Below are 12,619 nucleotides of genomic sequence, written 5' to 3'. Positions count from 1 at the left end.
GGTTCGACACCTTGCGCTTAATATAAACAATAACAAGCGTGGCACCCGGCTGGTGCCCCATGCGTGCAAGCACGTGCAGCTTACGCGTGGACATAGCTTTGGCAAGCTTGCGCTTGCCCGGGCTTGTCCTCACGAGAAGAAACATGGCGGCGGCCAGTCATCCTGCTTGCCATCGTATATAGACAACATTTTCGAGAATAAACTGGGTAAATACGGGCATTTTTCCCTCGTATCTTATAGATAACACGCATTATGGACGCTTTCTGTGTGCATCGGAGGTGTCAATATTAGCTAGACATTACTGTACATATTATATCTTCCACTATATTTCACAATCTCACAATGCAAGTGACTATTTTTTTAGGCGATAGCTCGAAGGGGCCTGTGTCCCAGAAAAGCTGGGGTCGGTGGCATTGTGACGGGAAAACCCTGATTGGTCAATAGGGTCATGACGTTGAGACTGCAGCCAATGCCACAACCACGAGAGCTCGAGGTCGCTGCTTTGAAGCGTTATCCCGCAGAACGAGCGCTCGCGCTGGAAATGCATGTCTCAAAGCCAGGAGCACGGGCTAGCTCGCGCTTGTAGCTTTGGCTGCCGTCTCAGCTAATGAATTAACGGAGTGTAGTAAACGCGTTAGGCGTTCTCCGTTTACACTCGTTTTCACCTCAAGAACCGAAGTAAAAAAAGTTCGCTCCTCGCGGAGCATTCCTACTTTCCCCGTTATGCCTAGAAATAAGATATATGCAGGTGCATTTTAGAGTAGATATATGTTATCTTATCAATACGTGCACATTCTGAAGGCCAAAAGCACCGCTTCTTCCTTTGACAAGCAAATTTTGTGAGAACTACTTCGTGCCGCGTATGACAATGCCCCAAACCTACTTTGTTTATTGAGGTGAATGCGGGTATAGCCGCATTCACTCAGGACGGTCAGGAGCCGTACTGCCGCGAACAGGAGCCGTACTGCCGCGAAGAGGAGCCGTACTGCCGCGAACTGGCGCTGCATCTATAACAACTCATGGCGTGACGGCATTCCAACGGAGCTTCACAGACACACAGCCACCAGACGCAATTTCGAAATATGTTGATACGTTTTAAATTTAGTTTTCTTGACTTTTCTAGCTAAAGCTCAAATGCAGTAGTCTAGGCTAGTGTCTCTGTGCTGCCGGCACAACATTGACCACATCGAAACAAAGAAATAATTGCACACATTTTGTTTCCGTACCCGTTTAACTCCTGTCGCACGTCGCGGCTTTGACTGCATTCAAGTTGATCGAAAAGCAATTTCTGTGCCCGTGAAGCTGCGCTTCCATTTGAATGAACACCCCCTGGGCCGGTTTTCTCGAAGCGATGGTAAACCCATTTTGGTAAACCACGGTGCCTAGGAAAGGAAAAGTGCCTAGGTACTGTAATAAACGGCTGGATATAGAACAACAATAATTATTTTTTTTTGGGCAATAAGATGCGCCATCTATCAGTGAAACAATCCAGTCATTTTGTTTATCCTCTTTTTCCGCTGGTTGCAATCGATCTAGTATGGTATTTTAAGTCAAAATATAGTAATGTTGTACTTGAAGACCAATTTATTTGCTTCCGATGGTACGAAGAAATTTTAGCTACTATGCTAGAGTTTGTCGACGAATATTCGAACATGTAAGAAACATTTCCTTCGATATGTTTCGCCATAAACAACGCAAAACTTTCCCGTGTTTCTTCCAGTCTGGCAACGCCGGTGCTGTAGTCTCGTTTTCGTTCCTTGCGACGCACGTTTCTGCGATTCCTGCTGATCTCAACTGTTTGCCCTCTTCCGTTTGCCCAACCGATTCACCGGTGACGAGAAGCTAAGCTTCTCGTCACCGTTGAATTGCTGGCCACCGGGGATACGTAGAAACCTTAATGTAGGGTGCCTTCATGTGCGCTTTGCTTAGGGTGGAGACATCTGGCCATTTTGTTCCCACTTTTACATTTATTATTTGTTCAGAAGCGCGTGAAAGAGCGTGTCCCTGCACGCGTCTGTGGCGCTGACTGTGCTATGGCGGCATTTTGTTTTCGTCGATTTCTTTGCATTTTTGCCGTGAGCGCGTGCTGTCGGCATCGGGTACTACAAAGGGTGGCATCACAATGCTGTCGGCATACTGTCGGCGCACTGTGAACGAAAAAAAAACAATAAAAAACAGTACCATGTCTCAGCACCCGGAAAGAAAGACTTTATTGAAAATAACCCCCTTTCTCCGCAAAGTAATTGCTGCTCACGAGTTGGCGTGCATAGTGTAACAAATTAAACGTCTTAGTATAAATATGTACCAACACTCGTTCGCAAAACATTTTTTTTACTCACCATAAAAACACTTGCAAGGCTTATGTACCGTCATATGTCTTGAACCCCGACTGCTGAAGTGAAGAGTGATGCGTTCGCAGAATGCTGCCGTCGGTTAGTTTAGCAGTCCCTCTGAACTATCGCTTTGCTTGACGTGCTAATAGGTTGATGGTGAGTCATTAATATAACAGCCAGATCGAAATGAATGTTCAGCAGAACCAAGCAGAACTATTAGCCCTCATTAAGCGACGCCGCGGCCATTTTGCTTCTAGGTACTGCTCCTCCCTCGGCGCCCCTGCTCTTCCAGTCACGTGACCTGGAATTCCCCCCTCTAGGGACAATAGTTAACTTTAAACCACGGTTCGCGTTCGAGAAAACGGGCCCTGTACAGAGATTAATTCAATACGACAATTGCAGCCGCACGCGAACAGCACAAATAGAAAAAGAAATACTACAATAGAGAAACTTGCTACGACGTGCCGTGCGGGGAAGCAAACACATGGCTTGGAACCCCAGTGGAGCGGCTTGTTCTATTGGCTTTCAGATCATGAATGCAGAAGCGTTTACTTTTTACTAAGAGGTTCATCTTCTGAGCCGTTCAAAATGCTCTCAAATGTATGCCATTACTGAAAAGAAATCAATATGCTGAAAATATTATTTATTGCTGGGGTGGTGACCAAGAAAATCCATACCTTCAAAACAACGAGTATAACAGGGGGAAACGCAGAGCTCGGAATTAGTAATCGGGTTAGTGTACTGTTGTACTGATGTTTGTATGTGCCGTATATGTGTATTCGCTCAATGTATATGTTCAGCTGATGCTTGTAGTATGCGCAATGTATCTTCATGTGCGTATAATAAAGGTGACCGAACTGCAATGGTATAGCAGGAGCAAATAAACACGCTTTTCCAGCACATGAATTACATTAATTGAAAGTAGCTAGGTTAGCGCCACCTGGTTATCGTGCATCAGTGAGCCAAGTACAGCTGCTTCGAATTTGCTCTTTGGAGAGCGACTTTTGATTTCGCGAATGGTTTACCAGTCCTTCGTGATGTGCGGTTGACGAAGGAATTGTGACTCGAGGAACAGCAAAGGTAAGACGTGAAGTGCGCGAAGTAACTGGGTATCGGTTGTCTTCGTTTAACATCGCAGTGCTGACGACGAGAAGTCTGAGTGACTGCTTTTGAAACGCAAGTTTCTTTACCTGCCGGGGGAAGCTGGCTTCGGAAATAAATACAGTTCGCCGATAGCTCGTGTTATGCTTTCATTTGCTGGTCCTCTCGCCTCGTACAATAGACGTAGCGTCCTCGTTAAGCCTTATTGAGCTCGATTCGGGGCCGCCATAATGAGATGCAAGTGACGGAGGAACTTTGTTCCCCTGCTTTCAGGACGGAAGTTTGTCCCTTTCTAAAGGAACATAGGTTACAAGAGCGTTCCTCCCCTTACGGAGGACTATCGATACCCTTTTTTCTAAGAATGTTGCGTCGGCTGCGTCTGGACGTAAACTAAAACAAAGTATAATATGTTATCTTCAGTAAACCTTTAGCTATGAGTACGGTTCGTCTCTGTCTCCTTCTTTGTCTTTGTTTATTCGGCGCTTTTCTTCCAAGCAGTAAGCACTTTTATGGGGGATCGATGGCCGAGTGGTCTAGCTGGTCTAGCGCACACCAGCTCGGAGCACGTGGAGCGAAAGCTCGGGCTGCAGAACCCAGGATCTTGGGTTCAATCCCCACCCCGGCCCGTTTTGATCTGGATGAGCATCGTACCGGCGTGCGGTCGTGTATCCTATACTATAAAGGCCCCAGCCTAGCGGTTGTACTGCATTGGCTAAATTGCTCAACAGCTGGGAGACTCGTCACCCGTTGAGGCGGACCAAGTTCTAGGCTGTATAAACATACACACAACCCAATTTTTTAAGCACGTTTATTTGAGACGCACTCCAACTCCATACTAAAATCAGCTCTGTATGAGCGGAACTACCCAGTTGTGGCAATGGACGTACATTTATAAGCCCTTACGTACCCAAGTACCTTCATCACCGGTTCACTTCCGAAATGTCAGAAAACATGTTCCCCGAATACAAAGCGTAACCTACCACGATTGCGAGACGCGCCATCCACTTGTGAGCATGAAAAACACACACACGGCATAAATTCTTGCCGTGATCGCAGGATTTGTACTTCAAGCGTTTGCTACGTTGGATCATCTTTTGTAGATGATCATTCAGTTTACAATAGGTGACCTAAAACTCCTGGCCGCTCACTGTATATTCGATAAAGCATCTTTGTAAGCCGCGGTATTAACGTCTGTTTTCTCGTAATAAACAATATATATACACAAATAAAACTTACAGCTCGCGGTACTTTGGGAGCTTCCATGCTCCATTCACTGCTAAGCTGACGGTGCAGTGGAAGGTACGAGCCCTTTTGACCAGTCATTCTTCCATCTTTCGCCACGTGATCGTGCTCCCGTACATACCCACGCGAAAAGAGCTGGGTCAGATGATGAAAGGGAGGCGGTTGATTGCTCTGGCGAGTGCGTAGGTCCCACTGCACTGTCAGCTTAGGAATGAAGGGAGCATAAAATACGAACAACCTGAATCGATGCAGCAGACGACGTTCGGACCGAAATTGTTGTTCGATCTCGCTTCTGTTCAGTGACACGGTGTGGCGAGCATAAAATGCAACCAGAGATAAGTTTTTGTTTTTTTTCCGACATGGCCTCGGGACTGTTGACAGGAAGACAGGCGTCGGGCGGTGGCCGGACGGATGCGTGGTCTATTTTGATGGGACCGTTTTTACGGGCCATTCCAATAGACCCTTTCGAAAGACTACCCTCTGTTTCCGCTGTGGAATCCCTGTACAATGGCGGGCTAAAACTGCAACGCCACGGCGCACTTTATGGCTGTGTTCCAAATCTTACCCAAATGGATCCGAGTTACTCCGGCGGATTGTATCACGTGACAGCACAGATTGAAAAACGCTGGACGCGGGTAGGTTTTAGAACGCCAGGGGTACAAAACCCTTACCCTGGAGTAAGATCGAGTAAATTTTGGAACACGGGCTTTGTGTTGGGTTGGATAAAAAGGCAATAACAAAAACACATTCGCAGAGAAAGGTGACGAGCGCAGTGACGTTGCACTTTTGACGCTGTTTGATTGACTCTTCGGCTCCTAGCGCTGACTGCGCTCCGTCGTTTTCTGTTTTCTGGAATTACTTGCACGTTCCAACATGTGGGTTGCTCCGCCATTGTACAGTGGTTCCGACCTTCCTATAATCGGCATGTGACTTTTGAAAGGGGGTCTAACTTGTCTTCTGCACGCCGCCACCTTTGTCTACTGGAGACTGGAACGCGCTCTGAGCATGCGCAGTAGATGCCTTCTGCGGAATAACGGACGCCTCGCATGCGTCCCCAGCCCACTGACTCGGCACTTTTCGTCTGGTTGATTAGTGATAGAAAGCTGGGTAGGTGTCCTTGTTTTCGGGGTTACTTTTTCTCCGAATTTGGAGGTGTACTTTTTCTTTCCCCCACCCCCCTTTCTTTTTTTTTTTGGGGGGGGGGGGGGGGGAATTTTATCCGCCCCGCTTTGGTGTTTTGCTGTGTTAATTTTCCGGGTCGGACGACATAAATCAGCGTTTATCACGGCTTACGTTGAAGCAAACGAGGCACAGTCTTTGGATTTCACAAACTTTATGAAACATGCGCGGGACCCGAACACTTGGAGAACGTCCCGGTGCCTATAAGAGAGTGAAAAGATTTAAGGGATGTGGTTCCTGATAAAGCAGCAGCGCGGACACTTCAATACCGGCCATATACCGGATTAAAATAAAAATGAAACTATGGATGGAGATTTCTTTCCGTAAAACTTAAAGTATCTTTTTTTTTTTTTCTTTTTTTTTTTTTTTTAAGGACAGCATTTAATTTAGGATATTTTCTGTTTTCTTCGATTTTGATGAAACCAAATCGAGGCTTACATTTCGGGGTCTCTCGGCAAACACAGACATACTGTTTATAAACAAGTCAGCGTTTAGAGTAACGCAACAAAGACCAAACAGTGACAAAACAATATAAGTGATATTCAACAGGGTGACTGAGCGTTACAGCAGTTTCGTTAAATCAACATTAATGTTTGTTTTCGTCTTTTCTATTCTTCTTTTCAGATCAACTTCAGATCGTTATTCATCGCCTGGAGACATCGCACCCTGACGAGGACGCCGTGGGTACGTTTTCCTCCGATTGGTAGGGCGCGGCTTATTATAATCACACTTGCTGCTTCGTGATCGGTCCTTCGGCGTTCTTATCGGCTAATGCAGCAATCTCATTGGCTGCGGTGCGATAATAGATGATCGGGACTCGCCACGCCCCGCGTTTCTTATTAAGCTGTCGGCGACTATGCGCCGAGAAAGTGAGGGAGAGGAGGATACGAGAGCGCGCGGTGACGTCACAGCGTCGAGCTCTGATTGGAATGTTTAGTGGGTAGACGTGAAGCTGGCAGGTTATGTCACCGCTGTACGCTCGCCCAGCGCGTTTGAATGCGGGAGCCGAAACGCCAGACGGCTGGCGCTTGGGCGTTCTAACCTGTTCAACGACTGCAATGAAGACAAAGGCTGCACGTTGTCTCCATTACACTCGTCGAACGAGTTCAAATGCGATAGTCAAACGTCGGACGCCAGCGTTCCGCGTTCTAAGGCATTCGGCAAGTGCAGGTCAACCCGCGGGCCCGCGACAGTGTTTTGATCATTCCTGTGGTCAGTTTCCTCAGTTTTTCACCACCGTCGTGTACCGTCGTGTACAAACAAATGCTTGAAGTTGAACTGGCCCAGCGTTTGGCGTACGTCTATCTGCGTTCCCTTGACTTGGCCGTTGCGTCTTTTTCGCACCCTCCAAGTGCCAGCAAAATCGTGATTGTTTTCGTTATTCGCTGTGTCTGATATGTAGCCACGAGAAGAAAATGGTACTTACTGCATCGCGCGTAAGTGTGGAGCAATCCACGACGGCGTGAACCATGACGGTGCGGAGACGATAGCAGACGACAGATACACAACCCAGCGAAACCGAAACCGAAACTACTCGTTGACAGTCTCGTGCTACGAGGGTGTACTTGAATCCTTAGGGGCGCTGCTATTTTCCGTATTGCCTATTAGAGGTTTGACGTCTCATTTCGTGACTCAAGGTGCTTGAATGAACCTCTCCAATATTTACGTCATACTGCATCACCACGGGAGTGGGGCATGTCATTTGAAAGAAGGTGATTTATTTCGCGTTGTGGACGACAAACAAGACGCACCTTCTACTGTGCACAGCAAAACAAACGTGCGCGCCTTTAAAAACAAAAACAACAACAACAAAAAAACATGTCATATGTTGTCCACAGCAGAAAGCGTGCCCTGTGTCGACAGCCCTTCAAGCGACTCAGAATGAACACTTTGCAAGTTGGCGACGACCAGATGCCCTGTAGTAGAGAACATCAATGTTTTCTTTCGGTCTCGTCAGCCAGGGAGTAACGACGAAATTGGACAAAATGTAATTGACAGATCATATAACTGTGTTGATATTCAAGAGCTCGAAGTCGCGCTTGTGGTTTCTTGAGTCGTTTATCCCGATGTTTTTGTAAGCTAACTCAAAAAATAGTTTGATATCTGTTGTTGTTTTTTTCAGGCTCTAGAAGTTCACCAGAAAGTGTCTTGTGGAGGCGAGCACTCGTCCGAAGCAAAGCGCTGGTCAATGCCACCTCTGAGCTCTTTGACTGGGGCATCGTGAGGTATCAAAAGGTTCAGGACCCTCTCCATATGAAGGGTAAGAAATCATTAATGAAAATACCTTTTCAAAATCACCCGTTAATACTTTTCCAGCTTTATTCAAGGTTGTCGCTGAGTCCAAGGAGAATCTAAAGGGCTTGACTACTATATACCTCTCAGGGAGGGCGGAAGTTGTCTGGCACATCGCTATGGGGTCACTGACAGCTAGAAAAGCGCGGGGCGTGGCTCATTCTGTTAATTCCCGCTTCATGCTCCGTGATTGGTTCTTTGGCGTTCTTATAGGCTAATGTTGCATCTGATTGACTGCTGAGCGACAATGAGATGCTTGGCATCAAAGCACGGGGCTCTCTTACTTAGCTTTGGCTTCGCTCGCACTCAACTTCTTGCAGTAAATACCGCTTCGAAGTATTACTTGACCCCTATAACCTGTGAAACACGCGTCATTCGTTCTAATGAAAAGAAAAACGAGGACAGTGCTTTCGTTCATTTAATGAATGCGTGCAATTCTAGAAATAGGGGGAAAAACACCTCACAATTAGGTGAGAATACAGAGGTTGGGTCTGTATTCCTTTTGTTCTAGTAATATTGCTATCAAAAATATTTTTGTTTTTTTCTTTATAAGCACTGATGGGGTCGCAGAAGTGGAGAAAAAAAGTTATAAAAAAAAACAAAAAAACTCTTCTTTCATCAACTAAGTCCCCTTTCTGCACGTCGTGTCGTAACTCGTAAGTGAACAGTTACATATTCAAAGCGAAGTTCCATCTACAGTGTGTTGCAACATTGTAAGCAATAACTGTATAGGGTTCCGTGTTTTCGGTAATTATTTTTCTTCAAAGGGTTATTTATCCGTGTTTATTTTTTGCTTTGAAGTCAGTTTATTTTCGGTATCTAATTTCAAAGCCAGAAATATATCGGTGTTTATCGGGCTTGTGTTGTAAACCGACTGTATAATTAGTGAAGAAAATAATATTTATAACTTATAAATTGTAATATTTTCGTCAGTAATGCTGGTAAAGGTTAGGGAAGGAAACAGAGCAAGGAGTTTGCGGTTTCGATAAAAAAAAAAAAACAGATAAAAAAAAAAGGTAGGGTAAAAGGTGTATTCTGTAAAGCAGACAGGTTTCTCTTTTTTTTTTTTAATGTTTGCTTTATTTTGGGGGGTTTTCGGCTTTTACCGATTCAGAGAAAACCGCCTGGGGAGTTAATTTTTATTTGTTTATCGGTATGTACCGAAAATACGAAACCCTAGTTATACCTCACAATGTTCTAGGGTTCTGAACTTTCTGGGTTTATTTATTTATTTTTTTCATTAGATTCGCTGTTTTTCAATGTTGATTTTCGATGTCAAACAAAAAAAAATATATATATTTTTTGCGGGTTCGATGTTGAAGAAAACAGGACACAGGCATGGGGTTCCCAACCCCCAAGTGCGCATGCGCGTGATCTGAATGCCTGCAAATCGTCTCGGGACCAACACACGGCCCTGACGTGACGCAGCTGTGGTGGCGCTGTCAACGTCACTGCGCATGCGCAGACGCTTCACTTAACGCGATTCCGGTTTCTGCGCATGCGCAGTGCCCACACCTGGTGTGGGCATACGCGGGCTTGTTTGTAAACAGTCCGCTGGCCAACAGTAAACAGTCCGCTGGGCAACGTTACTAAAACACTCAGTTGGGAAACTCGCCGTCGAAACCTGGGCCGCTGGCGTCCACCGAGACCGAGCTAAATGCGACAACAGCGCCACTCTTTATCATTTGTCTGTACTGTGGTCACCTTGAGCTTTTTGAAAGCCTGTTTTTGCGTAAAAACAAACGAAAAAAACTCTTTTTGTATGAAATTTATTGGAGTTTAGTACCAAAAGAGGGGCGCGTTATGTTTTTAAAATCTTTAGTTTGCAGGGTTTTGCGGTACAATTAGTATTGTTTTTATACAACCATGCCTCAGCGGGCCTTTCAGGTAGCACGTCCCGCCCTAGGTGCATTTTAACTTCGGTAGGTCGACGCGGCGCGTCCGCCGGGGAGACGGGGGTGGCACCCCTGTAACCTCTACCGCTATATCTGTTCTTAACGCCAAAATAGAAGTCACGTGCTGTTCCTCGAGTGGCCGCTGCGGGAGAAATGGTGTCGTTGTGTTCGTCATTAGCTCGGTGCTCGGAGACAGTTTGGGGCCACTTTTTCAAAGCTGTCTCTATGGGAGTTTCCCAACTGAGTGTTTTAGTAACGTTGCCGCTGGGGTTGGTCTATTAGCCCCGAGAAGTTCGCGTGGCGCCCCCTTACGGCGAACCGGGGTGGCGTCACGGCGAGGAGAGAAATTTTCCCTGACTCGCCCCGCTCGCCCTGTGGAGGCTGTGACGACGCTAGCTGACGGCGCGATCGTTTCTATTTAATTTTTTTTGTGTTTTTCGTAGGAAATGTAAATTTTTATATGAGCCTTTATTTAGGTATGGCCTGTAGCTACAGGCGAAACTTCAACCAACGTTTTAAGCATGGTTGACAGGGCAGGCAACGCATGAATCACAGCTGGTATATGAAAATAAAGAAATATGGCCACAATTGCAGGAGCATCACTATAGATTTACATTTTGCACAATAAATGCTGCTGATGGTCTGAATGAATAGGCAGGTTATGCATATTATTTTTTTTTGTATCTCTGTTTTTAAACAAGATCGCCGAAGCAGAAAAGCTGAATGCTGCTCGAGCAACATGTTAAGTACAGTCTGGGCCATGAAGAGAGAATTACAAGTAAAACTGCCCAAGTGCAGGGGCAAAGTAAAAAAAAAAAAAACAAGGAACATTTATTATATACATTGCTCGCATTTGACCTTTGCTGGATTCGGATAGTATTTTAATGGACTACACGGGTGGTATCTGTGGACTTGTTTATATCAACTCTCAAGTAATGTATAACAAACGTAAGCGATGGTGTCTAGCTCGTTATTAGCCTCTTAAGGCCTAAAATTGAAATTTTACTTAAATCGAATTGTCCTGAAGCTAAAATACCAGAAGCTTTTCTCACGCAGACTGTCGCCCTCCACAGGTTCCACATTTTCTGCTGCTAGTGCTGCATCTACCACTAGACAGACGTTCGAATGCTTGCTTTTACTCCTGTTTGCCTCTGATGTCAGAGAGTCCAGCTCTAGGGAGTTTGGAGGTTGAGGAAGCTTTTGGGTACCTGCAGCAGTGTCCCTTTTAATCGGAAATGACAATTCAGACTAAACGGTGTATTTTCGGAATACCCAAGGCTGGAATAAAGAATGTCAGGAAAAAGTAAAGTATAAACATTGCATATTACGGCACTATTGCCGTGCATAGTTTGGCAGTTCAATACATATCATACAGACAACTGGGGGCAATTCGGCCGTTTTTGCTGCTACCATACAAACTAATTTCCAGTAATTGTGCAGCTTCTAAGAAATATGCCTACATGCGTGTGTAAACTATATAATTAATTCACGAAGAAGCTACATTTATTGAAAACAACCCTGTTCCACGAGCACTTTCAAGATCATCAGACGCAGGGCCTTTAAAACATCTGCGAACCAGCGCATGCAGAGTGGCAGCGCAGAGTCAGGGTCGCGAGCTAATTTGCCGACCACCCAAAGGCCTATGATATAAATGCCACTTCAAATGCCTTGAAAGCGGGATGTAATATCGTCTTAAATCATAAACGTGCAAGGAACAGAATTCCAGCGTCTGAAACACTCGCGCCACCGCTTCACCGACCCCTCGCAAGATTGCCTTGCGTCGTGTGGAGGAACGGGGAGGTACATCGGCGGAATTGCCTCCGCCGATAGCTTTCGGGATTTTTAACCTAATTTTAAAGTTAAAAGGGACAAGCAGGCTTATAAAATGTACGGAAGCACGTCAATATCGGCTTAACTCAACGTCTTGCACACCAGGTAAACGAAGTCCAGCTCCTCGAAGAGCTTGCGGCACACAACGCCAAACCAGGAAACCGGTGCTGGAAAGCGAGCCGATGCGAGATCGCGGAGCGGAGTACTCTTCCTGACGTCACGGTACACCTCACCCAATCAGGGCGCGGCGACCGCAGCGACGCTTGTGTTCGCTCTCGGGGCTAATAGTCCGTTGGCAAAAACTCAAGAAGGCAGGGCGAGGGAAAGGAAGGCCGGAAAGTAGAAACCAGACGGAACGCTGGAGAAGAGAAGGGGAAACCTCCTCTCTCCAGCGTTCCGTCTGCTTCCTTCTTCCCAGCCTTCCTTTCTTTCGCCCGGCCTTCTTGAGTTGCAACGGACTGTAGGTAAGAAGTGCTGTTTCCGAGGAAAGAAGCAGCCCCAATGACACTTCGGTGTGGGTTGTGATTCGCATGTGCCGGTTGAACACAAAACGAAGCTGCAGTTAAAGGGACCATGAAATTTGTATTGAGCGGGGATAAAGAATTTTAGGTCTGCATGGTTAAAGCGAGAGTGTTGCAATTATGAGTACTCAAAATAGAGAAAGTAAAACAAGGAGGACGTTCACAGACGACCACACACTTTCAGTCAGCAACGACGAATGTTTATTTCCGGGCATGGAAAATTCGC

The 12,619-nt window shown here is 46.0% G+C and overlaps 1 protein-coding gene across 1 annotated transcript in view; it reads left to right on the top strand.

Moving 5' to 3' along the window:
• The window catches only part of LOC115313047 (UPF0764 protein C16orf89), a 370,567-nt gene that overhangs the window by 340,707 nt on the left and 17,241 nt on the right, over positions 1-12,619 (top strand). The window contains exons 2-3 of the mRNA XM_042294023.1: positions 6,480-6,539; positions 7,978-8,115. Coding sequence (XP_042149957.1) covers positions 6,480-6,539; positions 7,978-8,115 — 198 coding nt within the window. The remainder of the gene's footprint in view (positions 1-6,479; positions 6,540-7,977; positions 8,116-12,619) is intronic.

This window comes from Ixodes scapularis, unplaced genomic scaffold (assembly GCF_016920785.2).
Source record: "Ixodes scapularis isolate PalLabHiFi unplaced genomic scaffold, ASM1692078v2 PGA_scaffold5__190_contigs__length_132052651, whole genome shotgun sequence".
Taxonomy (NCBI): domain Eukaryota; kingdom Metazoa; phylum Arthropoda; class Arachnida; order Ixodida; family Ixodidae; genus Ixodes; species Ixodes scapularis.
This window is presented reverse-complemented; position numbering and strand designations above follow the sequence as displayed.